At 36.3% G+C, this 22,711-nt stretch overlaps 1 protein-coding gene across 1 annotated transcript in view; it reads left to right on the forward strand.

Annotated features, from left to right (window-relative positions):
• Nucleotides 1-639: 639 nt before the first annotated feature.
• The window catches only part of LOC127872248 (neurotrypsin-like), a 29,637-nt gene continuing 7,565 nt past the window's right edge, over nt 640-22,711 (forward strand). Inside the window, exons 1-14 of the mRNA XM_052415579.1 lie at nt 640-797; nt 1,154-1,221; nt 2,114-2,157; nt 2,774-2,889; nt 3,210-3,348; nt 3,584-3,694; nt 3,985-4,123; nt 4,641-4,840; nt 6,841-6,991; nt 7,151-7,310; nt 11,108-11,228; nt 14,665-14,818; nt 15,048-15,220; nt 17,145-17,288. Coding sequence (XP_052271539.1) covers nt 735-797; nt 1,154-1,221; nt 2,114-2,157; nt 2,774-2,889; nt 3,210-3,348; nt 3,584-3,694; nt 3,985-4,123; nt 4,641-4,840; nt 6,841-6,991; nt 7,151-7,310; nt 11,108-11,228; nt 14,665-14,818; nt 15,048-15,220; nt 17,145-17,288 — 1,783 coding nt within the window. The 5' untranslated portion in view covers nt 640-734. The remainder of the gene's footprint in view (nt 798-1,153; nt 1,222-2,113; nt 2,158-2,773; nt 2,890-3,209; nt 3,349-3,583; nt 3,695-3,984; nt 4,124-4,640; nt 4,841-6,840; nt 6,992-7,150; nt 7,311-11,107; nt 11,229-14,664; nt 14,819-15,047; nt 15,221-17,144; nt 17,289-22,711) is intronic.

Genomic DNA, 22,711 nt, shown 5'->3' on the forward strand with positions numbered 1-22,711 from the left:
TTTGCATGAATTTCCCCATTCTAAGGAGCTACTTTTGTTTGTTATCAATTTAGATATAACTATAATTCACTAGTGTTTGCATAGCATAACTAGTCAACATGGACCGAACAATAGCTCGCTTCACACATCTGAAACGTTGCAATTTTTTACATCATAATTTTAACTGTGGTCAACTTTTATTGGCGCCAGAGTGCCATTAAACGGTATATAAATAGGTGGTTATGATTTACTAATATTTTTTTTTTTTATTGTAGGCTCCTCTTCAAAACATCACAGTTCACAAATGCGAGTACTGTTGTTTTTTTGTGCAAACTGTAATTAAATAATTAAACATATGATATTCTAGCCTGGTTTTCATTTCAGTTTAAATATCCATGTCAATGATAAAATATGCTGAATAATGCGAACAGAAACGTACATTGAAATGCACGCTTCTTGTCGATTTACGATTTAATATGAGCCCGGAAAGCACACTCTCAAAATACTACAAAACGAATAGAAACATAAGTGTCCAAAGAAGGACGTTATGTGTATGCATGTGCATGTAGGCTTTTACTTAACAGGCTCGTAGTTAGTCTCAAGATAAGCGCGTTTCAACTGAAAACAAGTATAAAGACCTAGCTTTTAAGTTGAACAGGATGTTGCACAGATGCAGAATACGGATCCTTAAAAACACATAACAAGTGGTGCAGGATGCTGCTTAATGCGCATACATTTCTTGTTGCATAGTGAACATGAAGGCGTTAAGGAGATCGATCCTTTTATTGGTGTGTTTGACGTTTTCATTTAGAATTAAGGTAAATTAGTTTTTTAGTTTTTGTACATTACAGTTTATGCTAAAAATAAAGCAAATACAATACGATATATGCTTTCGATTTAAGATTTCCAAAATTCTTATTAAGTTTTAAGTTTTATTTCTAATTCGGTCATGGTTCTTTGATAATATAGGTATCTGATTATGTTTATGTTCTTCTTTCTCAATTTGCCATAAAATATAGAAACAATATGCAACAAAATTCTGGGTATAAATTTTTTTTATGTAATTCTAGATATAGAAACAACAATATATAATGAAATTATGGATGTAGAAATATTTGTTCATTATGGACTATGTTTTAAATTAAAAGAAATGACAAGAAATTCTCACTTTAAGGCATTTCAATTATCGTGGAAAGGCAACAGCTATGAACAATATGCACGAGGCAACGGATACAGAACCAGGTTAGTATTACATTTACCACGAATTCATTTGAAAGTGATATGTCACAGTTTGAACAAAGATCTTCGAATAATTGATATTGATTAAAAAAATAAGGCATTCTATTTATACAAGATTAATTACACTTCCTAATGAAAAAAGCATAAATAAATATGTATGCTGGTTTAGTGATAATCAGAAATTGACATCGGAAAAGTAACGAAACGATTGTAACGCTAATATCGTCAGTCTCGATTGCATCAAAAGCCTATGTTTATTTAAACGCTATCGAGTCCGTTTCCTGGGCCTAGAGCCAGTGCTTGGTGCTTTTGAGGGAGATGTTAATAACACTCCTATGGTGGGGATCGAACCTGTGACCATCCCGTCGCGTATATCGTTGATTACGCCTAAAAGTGTATTACCGACGTACATGTAGCTTTTATTCTCACCTACTATTGTCCAGGCCTCGGTAGAATAGTATTACTGTGATAGATTTTGCTTCTAGAGGTTCCGGTTATTACAATTCATTATATCTGTTCCTAATTGCATTATTCAATAACTTCCATTGTCAAAAAATGCAAAATATGTGAACAAGTCATTGGTTTTATCATTCCTATAACGTCTTTGTTTAAGCAGACCTCAAAAAACATATTCGCAGTAATTACTTGCAAGTCAAATTAAAATATCTTGCATATGAAATTCTTTATGTCGATGCTTCATGATCATAGTCTCGTGTTTATAGTGTCTGTATTGTTTTTCCTCAAGGTAGTGTTTTTAATGTTTTTGCACTGTTTAGTCTAAAAATATAGCTGGTCACGTGCAATAAATAAAGGTACCAATACATGATATGTGTTTGTCATGTTCGATTTTGTTGAAAATTCAGTATAATTTGTATTTTCTACACAACGCCACTAGCAACGATAGATTCCACCAATTATCGGGCGGAATAATGCGTGAAGGTAATTATAATTATTTTATAACATTTACAGTTGTATTATTAATTGTCTATGCATGTATGTTCTTTTTGCAACAACAATTAATTTTTGAAAATAACAGTTTATGTCACACATGTTTTTTTTTGACAAACGATTTGGTTGGCAAAAAGACACGTATATAATGTACGCTAGATAACAAATTTCATTCATATTTATCTTTGTATCAGTTTATGCTTAAATAACGCTAAATGAAATAAAAAATTAAGTTTTATCCGATATCATGATATTCACACACGATTATAAGTAGATGTATGTATTTACGCTCATTAATATATAATCATTTGAGTTTTGTTTAATTAACATTTGCAACTCAACTGTTAAATGTACAGTAAATTGTCAAATAATAATAGTGAACACTATTCTTATTAGTGTTGCATTTAATACATATTTTTAGTCATAATGTAGCTATTCTGTTCAAGCTGTTTGCAAACATCCGATCACAGTCAAGTGTAAACTATTGCAACATAACTTTATTCATTGAATAAAGTGTTAACTATTGCAACACAAATTTGATCATAATATAAAGCTGTACAATAACATGTGTTTGGTGTAAATGAATAAATGTATAAATTATTCATAGATTGTTATGACGGCGATGGAACTAAATACCGCGGGTTAATGGCATACGCTGAGAACGGACAGCCGTGCATAGACTGTGCAGATATTGACGGCTTTATTAGTTCATACCCGAACAAGGTAATACATAAATAATATTAAATTGAAATATGATAAATTAATATAAGATAACATTGGAATTTCGATGTTTAAAATCTTTTTCTTTTTTTTTTGATTATATATGGACACGTTTAAAAAAACAACAAAACAACAAACACTTCATATTATAAAAAAGAAAAAATGCAGTGATTTAAATTTGCATTAACTTTGAATGATTATATCTGATTATGAATTAAATGTTGTGATGGCTGCATAGTTTAATTTATAAATGCTACTGATGAAGATTATGATTATTATTGTTCGAAAGGCAAGACGATTACACACTTAGTAATGTTTTCAAGGGACTTGAAGATGGTCCTTATTGTCGTAATCCTGTCAGTGCCGTTCGACCGTGGTGCTACGTAATGGACAAACCACGCCGCTGGCGCTACTGTTCACGTTCGAACTGCAGACCGGAGACTCGTACTGCTATTACCAAGGGTTATGTTGCAAATCATCTACCCCTGTCATATACGTTTTAAATCTGGAAGTCTATAAATATGTTCGTTATCTAAAAACGCGCACATATAAATCTAATCAAAGTAACTTAAACTACGTTGAAATGATAAACAATTTTTCTAAAATATAATTTGTGAGGGCAAGCCCTATTTGATATTTAACATTGATTTTGTAAAGCAAGTCGATTTACACAATACGAAAAACGTTTTGTTTGTAGCTTGCCGCTTAGAAGAGTTCACATGTAGTGATGGACAATGCGTTGTTGCCAGTTCCGTTTGTGATAATTACTGCAATTGCGGACTTTGCGACGATGAGCACAGCTGCACTTGTACGTAATCAAGGAATTTGCATGCTTATTCTATGTTCTAAGTGTCTGTAGGCAATGATTTGGTCTTAGCAGATGTACATTTGGCATAAGATATGTGTTATCTCCTTTAAACAAAATCGGTGTACAGGTAATGGTTAATGGTTTTCATGAATGACTTATTTTTTTTATACTTTTATAAACTGACATGAATTATTATGTGTATGCGATTTGAATATGCTTAATTTATAGTTTATCTTCTATAATTGCTACGGTTTCTAATGCGATTTTTTATATATTTTACTTGGCTTCAGTTTGGCGCATCCGACTCTTGAATGGAACACACTATTTTGGCAGGGTAGAGCTCACCATTAATAGTCTCAGTGGAACGGTCTGCGATCGCTCATGGGATAACAATGATGCCACGGTCGTGTGCAAGTCACTTGGATTCAGGTTCATGACAGTGTTTTTTCTTATCGCAAATATCTTGGCATGTCAACCTTGCGAAGGTATTATCACTTCACATTTAGGATATGTTCTACTCAGTTAGTCATTTTTTGTCTTTTGTTATAGGTGTCTATCACAACCGTTGTTTATTTTTGGTGTTTTCACTTCATATGCACTCATATTTGCTAATGCAGCATCAACATACTAAAACAATATCCCGGAAAGAGAAAACTAATGCATTTGAATATTAACCGTACTTTCTTTCTGAAAACTGACGACATAACTGATTTGATGAACGATGTAAATCAATATTTAGTTTTAGTTCAGATTCGTTCATGCGACACAAAGAATACTTTCGATTTCATACTAAGGCGTCATCATCAATGTTTTGTAACTCGATATAAGTGATTACGATTGCAGCTTAATGTCGTCTTAATGTCTTTGTTTAATGTCTTCAGCTCATCTTTACTTCTTTGAATATATCAATATCAACGATGCCCGTTCGTATTGTTGTTTTGGTCAGATTTGGGCATTCCATGCCTCGGGGCCACTATGGCCATGGCACCGGACCAATCTGGTTGTATGACGTCGACTGTACAGGAGATGAAACAGCGTTGTCGAGCTGTCAGCATGGTGGTCTTGGAGTGTCAAACTGCGACCATACCAACGACGTAGGCGTCATGTGTATGAACGATGTGCCAACAGTTCCTAAAGCAGTTACAGGTAAGGGGGTTAGAAAACAATGCAATATACCGTGTAATGAATTGAGTTTTGATTTCATGTACGATGCTGTCCGGTAATCTTGCGCAGTTAAGGGTCAATTGGTTTAAAAACATGTTTTTTTTATTAGTTGACAACATGATATCTAAATGTATTATGAAAATAAGAAGTTCATGTGCTTATTAAGAAAAAAAGATCTTATTAATTCAGTGAAGAACTGTCCGATTTGATTTCAAAACAAACACGACTCACCTCATTTTCATACTATCGCAGTCTCCGGTAATCTTGCGCACTTGGTGTAATGACCTCATTTAGGCAAAATTGTAGACATATGGAGTCCAATTACGGACAAAAACATTCCAGAAAATTAATTAAAAAATCAGTTTGTACAACCATTCAAATACAATGAGGCTTAATAGCTGTACTTCGGTTTATTTGATGATGGTGGTGGCATTCTGTTGACTATAGCAAAAGAAACAATAACAAGAAATGTGTTTGTCAGAAACACTATGTCCCATTCTGCGTCGATTTGAATTTTTTTATTTTTTGACCTTTGACCTTAAAGGATGACCTTGACCTTGAGCTTTCACCTATCAAAATGTGCGGCATGTGTTTGTCAGAAACACTATGTCCCCTTCTGCGCCGCTTTGTTTTTTTTTACCTTTGACCTTGAAGGATGACCTTGACCTTTCAACACTCATAATGTGCGGCTCCATGAGATACACATGCATGACAAATATCAAGTTGCTATCTTTGATATTGCAAAAGTATTCATAAAATGAGCGATTTTGGCCACATATATTTGACCTCTGACTTTGAAGGATGACCTTGACCTTTCACCACTCAAAATGTGCAGCTCCATGAGATACTCATGCATACCAAATATCAAGTTGCTATCTTGAATATTGAAAAAGATATTGCAAATGTTAACGTTGGAGCAAACAGACCAACAGACCAACAGACAGACAGGGCAAAAACAATATGTTCCCCACTATAGTGGGTGGGGGACATAAACATATAAAATGATTGATTTCTAGCGTTTATGCATAACAGGTTTAATTTTACCCCGATCATGCTTCCATGGTTTACAGAAAATATCAAATCTAGGCCATTGCGCATGCGGAGATCATACCAAATGTGATTTAACAGAATGGCGGGAAATGATGACAATGACGTCTGATGTCATATATTTTCAATGGCCAAAAATACCATAACTGATCGGATATTGTGCAATGGAATGCTGAAATACATGTTGGATTTATGAATTCTTAATTTAAAGTATGAAAACACTAAAGACTGCAGGGAATTTGTGATTCATTTCGAATTTATCGTAAATAGGTCAGTGTTTACGATACATGTACCATATATAGGGATGACGCAACGTAATAAAATGTAATAATTGAATTTTATTGTGCATGGAAAACGTGTCTTTTAAAAACGTTTATTCTTAAAATTGTGAAATTCCATCTTCCATCACTAGAGAAAACCATTCATCGTCTGAGAAATTCGCAAACTGCAGAGTGAGCAAGATTATCGGACGCGAAAGATTACAGTATTTAACTGTACTATAATTGCAGGAACGACTATGATAACATGTGTTTGGGCAAAAATTCTCAAAAATTGTCGTCGTAAACCGTTTTAGCATCCTCACTATACTTGTGACTACTATGAAAGGTGAATGATTAGGGTATAGGCTTAAATTGGTTTGTAGCAATATTTGAGACTTGAGCATTCATTTGAGCTATGTATATTTAGTCATGCTAGTGAGTATCAACAAAAATTGGCTTTTATGGCGACAGAAACCAAAAAGACACGCTGGGTATGTATCTTAGAGACACCATATCGGTACATTCATGGCAAACAAAACAGGTAATATAAGTTATACATGACACATGGCTGGTTTGTCAGTGAATTCTGGTTTGATAGAAGACGCACTTTATCTATGCACCTATATCCTCAATACTTGTTTTAATATACGTCATAATGTTGACATGTGTATACAGAAGACCAAACCTTGAGGGTGGAGTTGGTTGATGGACCAAATACCCATTCTGGACGTGTTGAAATAATTATCGGGAACCGTCGCGGGACAATATGCGATGATTCGTGGGACGACAACTATGCATCAGTCATTTGCAGAATGCTTGGATACGGGTAAATATAATATACATCTCAATGCACGTTCAAGTAGTATATTATTAATATACATTTTAGAACATCAGTTCATCGATCTACCCAGTGATGGACCTATTAAAAACAGATATACTCCCTCACTTATAAATGTGAACCACATCACAAGAATCTTTTTTGCAGTGGTGGAAAAGCTCTAATCGAAGCTCCCTTCGGTCCAGGCAGAACGAGTATCCTTTTCGATGACGTTCAATGTGACGGTAGCGAAACATCTATCATTTCATGCCCTCATTCCGGTGTTGGTATTCATAACTGTGGGCACCACGAGGATGCAGGAGTTTCATGAGTAATTATGTGTGGTAAGTAGTGACCAAGCATGAACAAAATAAAACAAAACTGTTTACATTTTGCCATTGCGAAGATGATATGGTGTCCGCCTAGCGTTCTTTATTTCTCCCCTCAAAGACACTGGTTCTAGTAAAAGGAAATCATCTCGAGAGCGATTAAATAAGCCGTCGACTTTAGATGCAATCGAGCTAAAATATACAAGTTTAAGCTAAATAAATATGTATAAACTAAAACTGCTGGTAGGCATATTATTAGTTACACCGTTAGTAGCTGACGTTGTATGGGATATACATCCACAGAAATTTCATACCATACGAGGGCGAAGCTCGAGTATGGTAATAAATCACTGAGGTTGTATATCCCATACACCGTCAGCTACTAACGGTGTACCGTCAGCTACTAACGGTGTAACGATTATATCTCAACCGACTACTCGATTACTCGGGTAGTATGGAAATTGCTCGGGGTGTATGGAAAATACTCCATGGGAACGTTACGGCTTTAAGCAAATCGGATTTGGTCATTTTTGTAGGAGGTGAGATAAACATGTATAATAGTAGCAAGAATAGTAACAATAATAATAATAGTATATTGACGAACAATGAATGGGTATATTTAGGTCTGCGTCCACGTTTTAATGAACAGAACATACTCACTGCTACACTGGCTCATCAACACACAAGAATAGTTGGAGGAAAACCTCAAAATATAGGGCAATATCCGTGGCAAATATATGTGCAAATACTAAGCGAGAAGAAAGAAACGTTCTGTGGAGGTACCATCATCGGCAAGCGTTGGATTCTAAGCGCTGCACATTGCTTTGAGTATGGTTATTTTCAAGATAATGATAATGATAATGCATACTTTATGTAATCTTCTCAAACTAAATATTCGTAGCGTAATATATAATGAAATAAAGTAATATGGCCAAAAGCCCTTTGCGAAACGATGACCGCTTATAGTATCATTTTTACGCATAACTATAGCTATACTTATGCAACTCGATTTAGTTTTTTACCACGGATGATCTCTTTGCAACAATTTTTTTCTGTAACTTTAAAATAAAACTCCGTGAGACGCCGGTTCGATCGTTTATAGATACCTAATAAGAAAATCAAATATTTATATACCTTTCATATGTTTTCATATACTAAAATTCGTTTTACGTCATTTTGGCCAAATTAATATTTGGAAAACTTTGCACTTTTTTTGTCTTTTTCAATATCGTCGTAGAGTCGGTTCACCTCATGTGAAATGATATTTTGAACGCATTCCTCATACTATAAAAAGATGATAACCTCTTTGCGCCAGTAATTTCCTGTGCAAAAACAACGAAATATGACCTGTAAATTAGCACGTTTGGGAGTACATACCTTTTAATCTTTATTGTCAGGTGTCAGTTGGAACGGTCCTTATAAAAGCGGGAATAAATTGAAAGCCTTATTTTTCTATTTTAATTTTTAAAGTATAACATCTTATTTATTATTTTGTTTTAATTTAATTGATGGTAATCAGAACTGCCTAGGAATAAAATAATGTTACTTTATTTTATTTATTTAGTAATCAGTATATTTGTAATGTGATATGAGTTTGACGTTTAATAGAGTATGCATATGACTTACCGGCAATAGGACATACGATCATTTTTCAAGTTTTCAATAATCATGTCCACGTACTAAAACTTTTGATTAATAGCATACCCTTCTTTGATTTCAGACAAACGCCTACGAAAGGCGCTCTTTTAGCCGTTAAGGTAAGCGCCGGAGTTCACGACTTAAATATAGCGGAAAACAATAAACAGGTGTTTGAACTTCGACCGAATCAAATTGTATTGCATTCCAGCTATAATTGTAAGTATTGAAACGTTTTTGTGTTCAATATGTTTTTCAAGAATGTCAATTTTAAGGCTAGGGTGTTATATCCAAATTTTAACCTTTTCCAATATCCAATGCTTTGACATTTTCCCGCATGTATTCCAAGCTTCATTACTTGGTATAAGTGGATGGCGACGGGGCTATTGAAGTTTAGAAAATTTAATTGTATTGTGTAATTAAAGTTAATAAAATATTTTACTGAAATCTTTGTATTGATATGTTGGCTCATTGTGTTCGAAGAGTATTTACTGTAAAAGTAGGCCTATATGTTGGTTGGTATGCAACTACAAAGGTAACCATGCATGTATCTTACGCGATGCGAACACTTATAAACTGTTGTGTCGTATATGAAATATACTGTGTTTTAGTATATGCTTTGGGCAATAAAATATATACAGAAAGTTATCTATGTATCTCATAAACAAAAAAACTGATCTCTTACACAATATCCCATAAACTAACTATTGACAAACTGAAATAAATGTACGCGAGCTTAGATTTCTCGATATTAAACAAACATAACCTTTTTTTCAGTAGATATTTGTTTGAATAGCTCCCAACCTCACCGCTCCTGAGGTTTGCCTCCAATAGCTTATCTCGCAGAATCCCGTTAAGCAGAAGTGTGTTTACATAATCAGAATATGAGTGTTGAATCGACGTAGTTTTTTTCGTCGCCTTCTCAAACACAGATGTTTTGTTTTAACTAACATTGAATCAAAATGCGTTCTCTTTACATGCTTTTTGAACTTGCATAGTAATGCTCTCTTAATATTTTATCGACCGTTCCAGGCGGTGACCATGTTTTTTTCATGTTTGTGTGTTTGTTATGCACGCTCGTGTCGTGTCTAGAGTATTTGTTGTATGGCTTACGTTTTGGCAGATGAATAAACGACTGCATTATATTAAAGGCTTTTTTTTCTTGCTAGAGCAGCTGTGGTTTCACTTGATGTGTCTCTGTTTGTTTGGGTTTGTCTTACTGTATTCCAATTTAATTTATGGTACAAATAAAAAGTATGGTATAATAAGAGTTTTCACCAACTGGCGCAGCTGCAGTTTAATTTTACGTGTTTTTTTTCTTATTTTGCTTTTTCATAACTATAGTATTTTCTGGCAAATATTTACTCTGAGAGTTACCGCTCTTATTGAAACAATATTTCATATGAAGATTGTTTCCTCTGAAAGGGCCAGACCCAGAGGTGTACTTTTTGGTTTGTTATATCGGATAATGGTCATCTACGATCGCTTGGTTCACATGGTCAATGTAGACTGTATAAGCAACTTAAACACAGTTCTACTCGCAAAAACATTAAAGGGGTGAGCGATCTATGTCCATCTTTGCCATTTTTTAATTGCTAATCTGTAGATCTTCAAACAAATCCCTTTATACATTTAATGCTTTAGATGAGTAGGCTATATTTTAGTGGTAAGAATAAAAAGATCGGTGCACATCTCTCCTTGAATGTTACCATTTCTTATTACAATCAATGAAAATTCTGTATTCTGTATTCACTTTTATAACATGCCATACCCTGTTTCCCATGTAATATAACCATTACATATATTTTTATCTTACACATATGTGATATACTTTTTAAGCGTTTTAATTGGCTTCATTTTCGTTCATTGACCAATCGCATTTTGTTATTTTGCTGAAATGATATTGCAACGTCAAATGACGTCACGAAATGTAAACAACATTCGGGATATATCATTATGTTTGCGTAAATATTTATTAATTTGCTCATTTAAAAGGATGTGATAAAAAAGATCTGACACCCATTGTCCAGAAAATTCCTGAACTCGTTTAATAAAATATGGTATGATATGACAACTCGTGCCAGATCCTATATATATACACAAATCACTACATTTTAGCAGCCACGCATGATTTTACTTCGCACTATTGGTGCTGGAAAAGGAACAAATCCTCAATTTTAACGAGGACATACAATCAGCCTGTCTGCCGGATGAAAGTACGAGATACGATCTTGGACTCAGGTGTCACATCTCTGGTTGGGGAAATATAGCCTTTGATGGAAGTATGTTTGTATATAATGTTATTTCTGCGTTTGTATATTACAGAAAACAAAACAATTGCGTAAAGTTTCGAAATACGTTTACTCTCATATGCGAAGGGGTGTGAAATTAGATAAAGGCTTATTTGGAAACGTGACACTTAGTTAAAGAACTTTTATCCTCACTGAAATAATCTATTTAACAGGTACATCCAACGTGCTCTTAGGAGCGGAAATAAACCTGATTGATGATGCCGATTGCAAAAATAAATACAGTGACATTGTAAACATAACATCGAACATGGTATGCGCTGCTGATTACAAGCGAGGTGTCCATCCATGCCATGGGGATTCCGGTGGGCCATTAGTTTGCAACATTGCGGGTCGTTACTACGTAATGGGTGCACCATCCTTTACAGTAGGGTGTGGTAGCACAGAACATCCAAGTGTGTTTGCAAGAGTTACATCTGTACGGTCTTGGATTGATTCGATTTCAAGGTAAAAAACCAAGCTAGTGATATATAATTAACAATCGTAAACGAATACATAGGTGGTGATGAGGTCATATGTGTACTATAGATCAAAAGTTTATTATATTTTAAGAGCTTGTTTTAAAAGGGTATTCCTTAAGTGATTTGTATGATAATAACAATTATAATTAAAATTCAATGAAATAAATGAAAGGTAATTTTTCAGAATAAATGTTCTTAAATATACATGTAATACAAATGCTTATTTGGCAATATGTAATCAATTAAACATTCTTGAAAGATACAAACAATATGCACTCGAGAAATATCATTTCGTACCAGCTGCTTTCAGGTCAATAATAAACATTAAGCATTTGTTAAAAGAATCATGATGTGATTTATATCCCAAACAATATTATTCTATAAAATAAAAGTAGTCAAATAATATTTATTACGAAATAAATGAAAACTAATTGAAATATATTTATATAATCTCACTACCTATAAGCAAACATGTTTAACTAAAGTGGTTTCAATACAGAATAATACACATAATAATTGGATCAGATTACATACCTGTTGACTTTATGTACTTACTTTATGTTTGTACTTTATGGCAATATAAAGAAGAAACTGATGAACACATTTTCTGAGAAAGTCCTTAAAAGAGTATTGGAGATATTTTCCGCATTTGGGATTTTGCATTTTAAAAATAAACAAAGCTGTTTGGCTATACTTACAAGAAAAATGACATAATGAACCATGTTTTTGTTATGCAAATTAAGTTTTTCTTACTTTTTACTTCTCTTCTTCCTTTCTTTATCTGCATATTTGTATATATAAGTATATGTTTGCGCTGAAATAAATTGTATTCTACTACGATATTGTATACTGTTCTAATAGTGCTTTTCTTTTGAAACTAACTTTGATTTATTTACCATGATAAAGCAATGACTAATCGAGAACAAACCGCTGAGGACATATCCAAGATTCAAACTTATTGGAAGACTCTGAATTGTTTTTAAATTGGTCTGGTTCTGTTGTTGTTCTGGTGAATCTTGTCTAGCAGTTAATTGATTATAAATGTTCATCGTTTCCAGATGTTATTCCTCCGATAGTATTTGTGACCACGTTCAAGACTGTCCCGGAAATGAAGATGAAAGCGGATGTGGTTAGTCGATCATTTATAGTATAATACATTTTATTTCGTCATAAGTGAAAAAGCACTACCAAAAAAATTACTTACAAGTGTGCTGTTTATAAACTGACATGTGAGGATGGCAGATGCGTTAATGTATTCTCGAAAATATATTATATTATCTCGATTAAACCATACAAAATTTGCGTCAATGGCCATGCCAGTATAAGTGTTTTACCACTTTTGGTGGTTCACTTACCTTTCCCTTAACGATAACGAGCCCTCGTTTGACATTTGAACAACCATTCACACGAACAACATCGCAGAGGAATTCGTTGGTATATCAAATGAACAAGTTAGTAAAGCAATGCTATTGTTTGAGTTGTTTAATACATAAAAAATTATGTGAGAAAATTAAATCGGATTTAATCATACATATTGTGTGTTTGTGTTTAGTTTCACGACCAATAATTGATACATTTTCTAATTTTATTAACTATACAATATACCCGTGTACTGTTATTTCTTTGTTTTCCAGCAATTTTTGTTTGTAAATGAACAAAGCATATTGACAAATAAAGTTTACGCAAATAAAGCAACATCACAAACTATAAAATATACCGTCAACACGATTGTGTGGTTAAGTGACCTATGCTATTCAGAGTTATACCTTTGAAAGCTATTAGAGGACTTCTGTGGGATTTATTTTACCATTGTTCTAAACCTTATATCAGATTAAATTTACGTTGAGCTATAAGAAATAATCGTAACGTGTCCCCTTGTCTTTCTTTCAGTGCACGCCAAATTTTGCTGAGTATCGTTTAGAAAATAAAGTGGAATTTCTTTTTGTTAAATGATGTGTGATAAACGAAATTAACATTATACGGTTGTTTGAACTCCGAAACTGACTATAATTGTAAAGCTGAATGTTCGTATGTAATGCGTGTTGTAATTGGTTTCCATTAATTAAAACTGAAATATGAACGAAATACGCTCGCGACATGTCGTCTTCTTATCACATGGGATACATCTTTTGTCAGTTTTGGATACGTCTCATCTTAAACATTGAAATAATTTCATAAACATCTCTGGTTAGCATAACTTCAGTTTTTGTGAAAGAAATGATACAATAAACCATACAAATGTATTAAATAAATATGTAATCTTACTTTATATATTTCAAACCAGTTAGATTATATTAAATCTTAATTCTGTATCATATCCTTATAATATTTATATGATATAGATCATTTCATCACGAAAATATTTTAAATGTACTCAATGTTAATATATTAATTTTTAAGTGCGAATCGATTACTTTTGATAATGTTGACCGCATGTGTTCATTTCAATTTGTCTTGAGAAACCATTTCGTTAGAAAAAAACTAAACGATATCATACTGCGGATTCCGTAACACAGACTAACGCAGACAAAATATGCACAATCATAACTCAAAATGAAATAGAACTCGTGCGTATATGAATCTACGAATCATTTCAGTGTGCCAAAAAATGTACAGAGAAACAAATCTACGAGTGTTTAGCTTTTGCGTACAATCAACAAGAAAGAAAATGCCTTCTCGAAAATTTAACATACACGAGACATGCAGTTCGTAAACATTCCAAAGCATATGATGTTTTCGAATTTTAAGGTAATTTGCGTGTTAGCTTTACATGTCATTTAATATTGTGTTCTGACCATAATGTTACACACAAGACAATTTAAGAATACATAATGTTACCATGTGACTCAACACATTATTTGCATAAACTATGCACCTACATTTCAGTTCCCTTTTGTGTTAAATCAATGTTTTGCAGCAAATGCCCATTTTCATTCATTTGATTTCAGGACATACCGATAAAGTAAACGTTAGACTGGTTGGTGGTGACGCACACTCTGGGCGCGTTGAAGTGAGTTACCAAGATGAATGGGGAACCATTTGTGACGACGGTTGGGATGATAAAGATGCAGCTGTTGTGTGCCGCATGCTTAACCTGCCATGGTATCGAAGGGCAAAAGTTCTTTTTTAATATTAATAATTGATAATACGTACTTCTTCCTTTATTCATGTTGATGAAAAAAGATTTAAATATCACTCTTTGTCCAATGTGGTTCGACTTTTTGATATGTGTTTAATCTTTGAATACAAAATAACAATACACTATTTATGCAATAAGATCAATAAGTTCGTGTAGATAATTCAAGACTTTAGCTGTTTTAAAATATTCAAGGATTGCAGCACATGCAGTTAAGGGTTCAACGTTTGGTTCTGCGAACGAAAAGTATGTGTTGGATGAGGTCAACTGTATTGGAACTGAAATGTCTATCGAGCAGTGTGCGCACCGAGCATGGAAACTTCACGATTGTAAGCCGTATGAATCAGCTAGCGTCGTCTGTGGCAGCGGTAATAAAAATAATATTGCTATTAATTAAGGTTATGTTAAATAATTTTATTTTATTGTAATTTGATGACAGTTTGATATATCTTAAAGATATTCATAAGTCATAAAGTGAAATGTTTTTAATGAACAAAATACATCTGGTCGTCACCAAAGCTTTTGCAGTGTTTAACACGTACTGTACTTTTTCACGTATGAGTCATGCATTATCGTTTAATGTTGTACACGTAAATATTTCAAAATCTCAAGAAAGGACATATATATCTAAGTTGTCATAGGCTTAGTAAAAAATGAGCACAGCTCACTTACCAGAACGTTACTGTTCCTTTAAACTGTATGCACTTACATGCACATAGAGTTTGATGTATATACACGAAAATATAAATAGACACTATTTCGCGTTTTCTATATTTTCTCAATTAACCAGTTTTCAGTTATTTCTGTACTCGAATTGCACTTCCTATCATGTTGTGATGTAATTTCTGTTACGTTTTAGAAATTGTCTACACGGTTAATTAAGACTTGCATCGATATTTATTGCTAAAGTAAATTGGAGTTATTCGACTAGGTTCAAACATGTAATGTTAAGCTGCTTCAGTCGCCTTGAACCAAACAGTCAACATAAATTAAATACGCAGTTGGACACATAGCCTATATGTGAACTATATATTCTCAAACAAGTTCATAGAGTTTTTTATCAGTAATATAAGGATTTGCATATATAAATATGATTAAAGGTTGTTTAAATTTTTAGCGCGCATAAGGTGATATATTTGAGTCACGAATTAAAGTCAGTTTTTTACACACGGTCTTTTGAAACTTGGTCGCAATATATTTTTTATAAGTATGAACGTTGAAAGAATAACTCAAGCGTAGTTAATATTTGCAAAATACAAAAATGTATTGTTCAGAAACATTTACATAAAATAAAACCAACAATGGTTTGAAAATAGTTTGTTTGGTCGTTTGGGGTGTTAAAGCACAAAAACATGTAAATAAACTTGCCTCACACAATGCAATAGGATCTGCCTTATGTTGTCTGTTTGTTGTGTACGCATACACAGAGTATGAATTTTAGGATAAGCAACGAGTTCACCAACACTTACCAACATTAGTCAGACCAAGGTCTTTTAAAACTATTCTGAGCACGAAAAGAGCTATCCACTCGTGTGCGAATGCAGTTCACAATGAAAACGCCCTCGTACATCTTCATAATCTCGCTATTCTTATTAGACCAAACAACAACATAATAACTAAAGTAATTGAACCTTCGACAGGCCACAAAGAGCTTTTATCTTCTATCGAAACATAGCAAATCTTAGACAGATTGTGTAAGACCAGCCGACCTCAGCAGCGATAAATATAATATGAATTGTACACATGTTTGGGAAAAAAGATATTTTGTCTGGGATAGAGGCTTGATTTGTCAATGATTTCGAGCCGTTTGTCGTTATATGATAATTGCTGAAGTTCAATATTAGCATGAATGGACGAAATTATTGCCCTTTGTTGTTGGTTCTTAAATATGTAAAATGTAAGTTTCGCAAAAGAGGTTGTCATATTTTACAAAATCGCTCAATCGCACACGGTAAATACCGACTTACTTTGTTAAACGAAACCCAAAATAATAAATATATCGAACATGTTTTTCGACAATTTTAAAATCAAACACTCTTAAGTGGATATAAACATCCAGAATTACTCTGCACTCTTAGGCCCCCAAAGGTGAGAATCTAGCAGAAGGAGTATGTTTTTTACTTTAGGTTAGTGCACGAGTACTGCAGTTCATGCAATTCAAGCATAAACATGCAATTGTTCTTCCAATTAACGTTTTACGAAATCCGGCTCTATATTTGTTTAACACGCCATACGGTTTTCCCCGTCTTCATTTGTTGATTTTTTTAAACTGATGTGATTTTTACTTATAAGATGCTGATGGCACTAAATGCCTCGAAGATCAATTTACATGCGGTGATGGACAATGTTTGAATGCCAAAGAAGTATGTAATGGTTCATGTGACTGTAAGTCTGGCTGCGAAGATGAGCGCAAGCATGGAACACATAACTGTTCAAGTGTGTTATCATCCGTTACTAAATGTTCGGTTTAATTGTCTTTAAACATAACATTCATACGTTATACATTATGAAACGAAAAGCAGACCTGATGTTATTTAGTGTTTGGCAGTTACAAAACGGACGAAGTTTTACAAAATGTTACGAAACAAAATCTATTTAATAGTATTGATAATTACATTTTTGTAGAGGCACCGATACTCTGTATGATTTCTATTTAAATGTCATAAATACGTAACAATTTATCTATAGCTACTGCTTCCGTAGTTTGGTTATATTATCCGGAAAATTCCTGTTCCGTAGTTTAGTCTAGAGCGAAACATAGTGTAATGCAACCTAGCAAAAAGCGACACCCTACCTTCAGTCTTTTTTTCAGGATACGGGGAGTTACAGACACGCCGTTTTTAATGTCTCTGATAATTGGGTTTATTTCCGTTTCTTTCCCGTGTTTTGGTTGATTTTTTGTTAAGACAAGTAATAGTATTTGTCTAGCATTTTATTATCTTATTTATTTCAAAAGGTATCGTATTAAACTTTTGTTTAATTTATGCTTTATGGGCAGTGTGTTATCAAGCGGCCACATGATTTAATCCTTTACATAGTAAACTATGAAAATGTCAATCAATGCCGTGTATTTGTTTAGACTAGTTTTAGTATTGTCTAACAAATAATTATCGGTGTTATTTTATATTATTGTATTAAACTTTGGTTTAATTTAGGCCTGATGGGCAGTGTGTTTTCAAGCGTCCACGTGGCTTAATCGTTTACATAATAAACTTTTAAATGTTAATCAATGCCGTGAATTTGTTTAGACAAGTTTTATTATTTGTCTAACACATTATTATCGGTGTTATTTTCGATTATTGTATGAAACTTTTGTTTAATTTATGCTACAAGCGCGGTTTTTGTGTTAATTAAGCTATTACTTTATCTGTTAGAAGTAAATAACTTAGAGAATGTTTATCATTTGCATTATGTGCAAATGGTTAATTTCATGTGCCGTATAACTATCTGGTCTATGACCAGTTAATTGTTGAATATGTTTTTACCTTTGTATTACATGTACGAAGGTCGTAGAAAACAAGAAAAGCACCGTGCAAGACGTTGACCACGTGAGTTCGGCAATGCGTCGGTCGACGTCAGACCATAGGGCTCCCGCCATACTTCAGTTTTACACGGTAACGTCACCGGTAATTTAATGACCGGTCCTTTCGCCGGTCCCCGGTCTTTGACCGGTCCGGTGCGGGCAACAAAGGACCTTCTAGAGCCGCAAGCGTGGAGAAGATCCTGTTCCTGTGGACCTTCGCGACCGGGCACCGTGCAAGACGTTGACCATGTGGCTTCGGACATGCGTCAGTCCACGTCAGACCATATGGCTCCCGCCATACTTCGCGGTCTTTGCACGGCAATGAGCATGACGTCGACCAAGTGGCTTCGGCCATTCGTCGGTCGACTGAAGACCATATGGCTCCCGTCATAAGTTGGTCTATGCTCAGTGACGTCGACCACGTGGCTTCGGCAATGCGTCGGTCGACGTCAGACCATATTGCTTCCGCCATACTTCGGTCTTAACCCGGTGACGTCACCGGTCATATTATGACCGGTTCATTCACCGGGCACCGGTCATTGACCAGTCCAGTCGCCGGTCACTGGTATTTTTATGACCGGTCCGTTCACCGGTCTTTGACCGGTCCGGGCACTTGGCAGGACATCGATCACGTGGCTTCGACCATGCGTCGGTCGACATCGTACCATATGACTCCCGCCATACGTCGGTCTATGCCCAGTGACGTCGACCACGTAGCTTCGACCATGCGTCGCTCGACGTCAGATCATATGGCTTCCGCCATACTTTGGTCTTTACATGGTGACGTCACCGGTCATGTTTTGACTGATCCGTTCAACGGGCACCAATCCCTGATCACCGGTCATTGACGGGTCCGGTTTGGGCGAAGGTTAGGGTAAAACCCGGTGACGTCACCGGTCATATTATGACCGATCCGTTTACTGGTCTTTGACAGGTCCGGACACCGGGCAGGACGATGACCAAGTGGCTTCAGCCATGTGTCGGTCAACATCAGACCATTATTATGGCACTCACCATACTTTGACCACTTCGACCTCGTGGCTCCTGACATACGTCGGTCTTTGCCCAGTGACATCAACCACGTTGTTTCGACCATGCGTCGGACGATGTCAGACCATATGGCTCCCGCCATACCTCGGTCTTTAACCGCTAATCTCACCTGTCATATTATGACCGGTCCGGTCACTTGTCACGGTCGAGTCCAATCAACGGGGACCTGTCCGGTTCCCGGAAGCAGGGACCTTTCACAGACACCAGTCACCGGGTTTTATTATGACCAGTACGGTCAACGGTCATTGACCGGTCGGGTCACCGGTCATTGACCGGTCCGGTCACCCCGGTATTTCCCGGTGACGCCACCGGTCAGGTAATAACATCATATGATTCATCTTAGCAGGAGTCATCGTCTGCTTAGATCCACGGGTATTTTCTAGGTTACCTAGTCGTAAACCCCCTGCTGCTACTCCATCGAGTCCAATACTTCATGCATTCAGATGTCTCCAGGACACTTGTGCCTTTCAATAATAGGAGCTTCTGTATTCCTACTTCTGACTCAGCCGGCTACATACAGACCACTAGTCTTGCAGATGGTACGGTTGCAGCGGGCTCAGAGTCCAACGTTGAGACCGAACATAACTATTTGGCCTCTATTAATCAGGTCTATAAATTGTTTTCACCTGCCCCTTCCCTGTCAGCTACAGGCATTGCAGTCACCGTTACGGAACAGTTGGTCCGCAAAGTGAGCTCGGCAGGATAAGAAAGGCGATATCTCGTGTCAACATCTTGTGGCTCGTCTACAATGTATGTTTTCCAGTCACTGGAACCCAAATAATTATCCTGCTCAATCGCCATGGTAAGCCCATAAGAACCTGACTGAGCTTAAACCGCATATGGCGGTAAAAGCTACAAGTCCCCTGTACCCGGCCCGACTACCGGTATGGACATTTCCAAACTGCCGGGTTTAGATTCTGAAAATAACAAGCGTTTGCTTACTATGCCAGTTGCTTCTACCTCTATCTCAGTTCCTTACTTACTCCATGTTTGAGAAAAGGTTACTGAGAGAGGACCGATCCATAGGTCTGACTACCAGCTTGATCGCATGCTGCCACAGCCTTGTAGATGGCTTGGGAGCTATCGGAGTCAGGCCCGAGATACTAAGGATCCGGAGGGACCTCATCCTCACTTCCCTGCATCAATTTTCTTGCTGGAACCAAGAGTGATCTCGCTCATAATTGCTCCTTTAACAGCAGATTCCCTTTTTGTAGAAAGGATACAGGCAGCAATCACGGCTGACCGGGAAGACCAGATCTTTGCTTCTCTAACAAGAAACAACTCTGGTCAGCGCCTAGGTGCTCTTAAGCGTCCAGCTTCTTAGCACCCGGCAACCCCGACAGCCAAGAATACTAAGAGGAACTACATTTTTCACTAAAACACCTTCTTCTATTCCACATCCGGCCTCTAAGAAGCCGTCTTCCTATAACAGGTCGTCTTCCTATCGGAATTCGTCTGGAAACAGTTTCCAGATTAAGTTTTAAATACAGATTATTTGCAAACTTAATTTTTATTAATAGAACAATTGGAAAGGTTTCTTAAATAAAGGGAAAACCCAAGCCGGATCAGAAGACTTTCAAGCCTTCTTCCGGCAAGGGCGGACGTCCCTAAGGTCACTTCTAGGGTTTTCCCTTTCTACCAACACACCTCCGCTGCAGCCATTCTTCTGCACTTCGCATATCGATGGCTTATAATTAAGTGTTCAACACCTGTTCTATTCTGCAGACTTTCAAGTCTGGTCGGAGTGGGGAAATTTCGGCTTGCCGTGAGTTTCTTTCCCCACCCATTCGTGACCATGAGGCTCCGGCCACCGGTCGATCTTTTACCGGTCCGGTCTCCGGTCTTTCTGCTGGGACGTCTTTTCCGAAAGAATACGTTATCTTCAGCACTATCTCTAAATTTGTTGGAATTTATCTCAGAGCAATCCGCTTACACAGATTCTCATCATTCCGTCTTTATTTCCTCACAGTCAATGGTGACTAGACTAGGAGACTCTCTTGACAGATGTACTGCTTCTTCCACCGCAACCTTCCGGGCGCATACCTGGAAATACTCAGCCTGATCATCTCAGGTATTTGGTCTCCTCAGGAGTATCACCTGCACATCAACAATCTCGAAAAGCTAGAAGTCTTTCTAGCTGTTTTTCGTTTCCAAAACATCCTCGCGACTCCTGTGTGATGGTATCAACAGACAACACATATGTCGTGGTTTACATCCAGGCACAAGTGTGTATACTTGATCACCCACTCTCTCATTCAAACACATACCAGGTCGTCTCAACGCTCTGTCGGACAGTTTGTCTTGCAAACACCAGTTCCTTCTGTTAGATTGGATATTTCATCAGGAAGTGACCAACTAGATGTTTCTCACATTCCGTTATCCACTGGGGTACCTGTTTGCAACCAGAGACAACCTCAGACTTCCTGTGTAAGTGAGTCCAGTTTACGATCCAGCAGCGTTGGCTTTTGTCGCGCTTTCGTCCGCTTGAGACCAACTGGACTCTAACGCCTATATCTCACCCATTCTATTCCTCTATCTTGGAGTATCAAGATGAGCTCTTGCTAGATCCTCCTGGTCGCTCCTTGGTGGCCCAGGAGATTCTGGTTTAACTTCTTTCTCGGTGTCCTGTACGATTTGTCCAGTAAACTTACTCACAAGTCATATTTCCTATCTTAAAGCTAGATTTCATAAGTTCCAGATAGTTTCCACTACAAGTCTGGCCATTATTTGACACCACAGAAGAATGTTTTTCTGTTAGGGCTTAAACTCTCGTTGCCTCTGCAAGGAGAAAGTCCACCAGAACAGTCTACGATGCTTTCTGTAAGCTTTTCTCTGACTGGTGTATTCGAGGGCATATTGATCCCCTCAATCACTCTGCTAGACGCATAGAGGTTTATCTTTTTGATGATAAGGAACTTTCTCCTATCTTCATCAAAGCTACAGACTATGCTTCGCATAACTTGGATTTTCGTAAGTCATCACAAGTCTATGCTGACCTACCTATTTCATGATCTAGCCATGGAACTTCAACGCTCTGTTTCTTGTTCCTTTACCCCTTAATGGTTTTGGCTTGCGTTCTTTGATCGCTTACCAGTTCCTGATTAGCCCTTTCCTCAGGCTTCCTAACAGTTCCTTAAACTGGAAGACCGTTTTCCTTCTAACTATGGCTTCAGCTAAACGAAGAAGTGAAATTCATGCTCTTTCTGTCGAAGACGACCATCTCCATTTTGATCTTTCTAGAACTTGGGGACATGAAGATGAAGATAAGCTTCTTTTCCCAGTCAGG

The sequence above is a fragment of the Dreissena polymorpha genome, chromosome 3 (assembly GCF_020536995.1).
Source record: "Dreissena polymorpha isolate Duluth1 chromosome 3, UMN_Dpol_1.0, whole genome shotgun sequence".
In the NCBI taxonomy this organism is placed as follows: Eukaryota; Metazoa; Mollusca; class Bivalvia; order Myida; family Dreissenidae; genus Dreissena; species Dreissena polymorpha.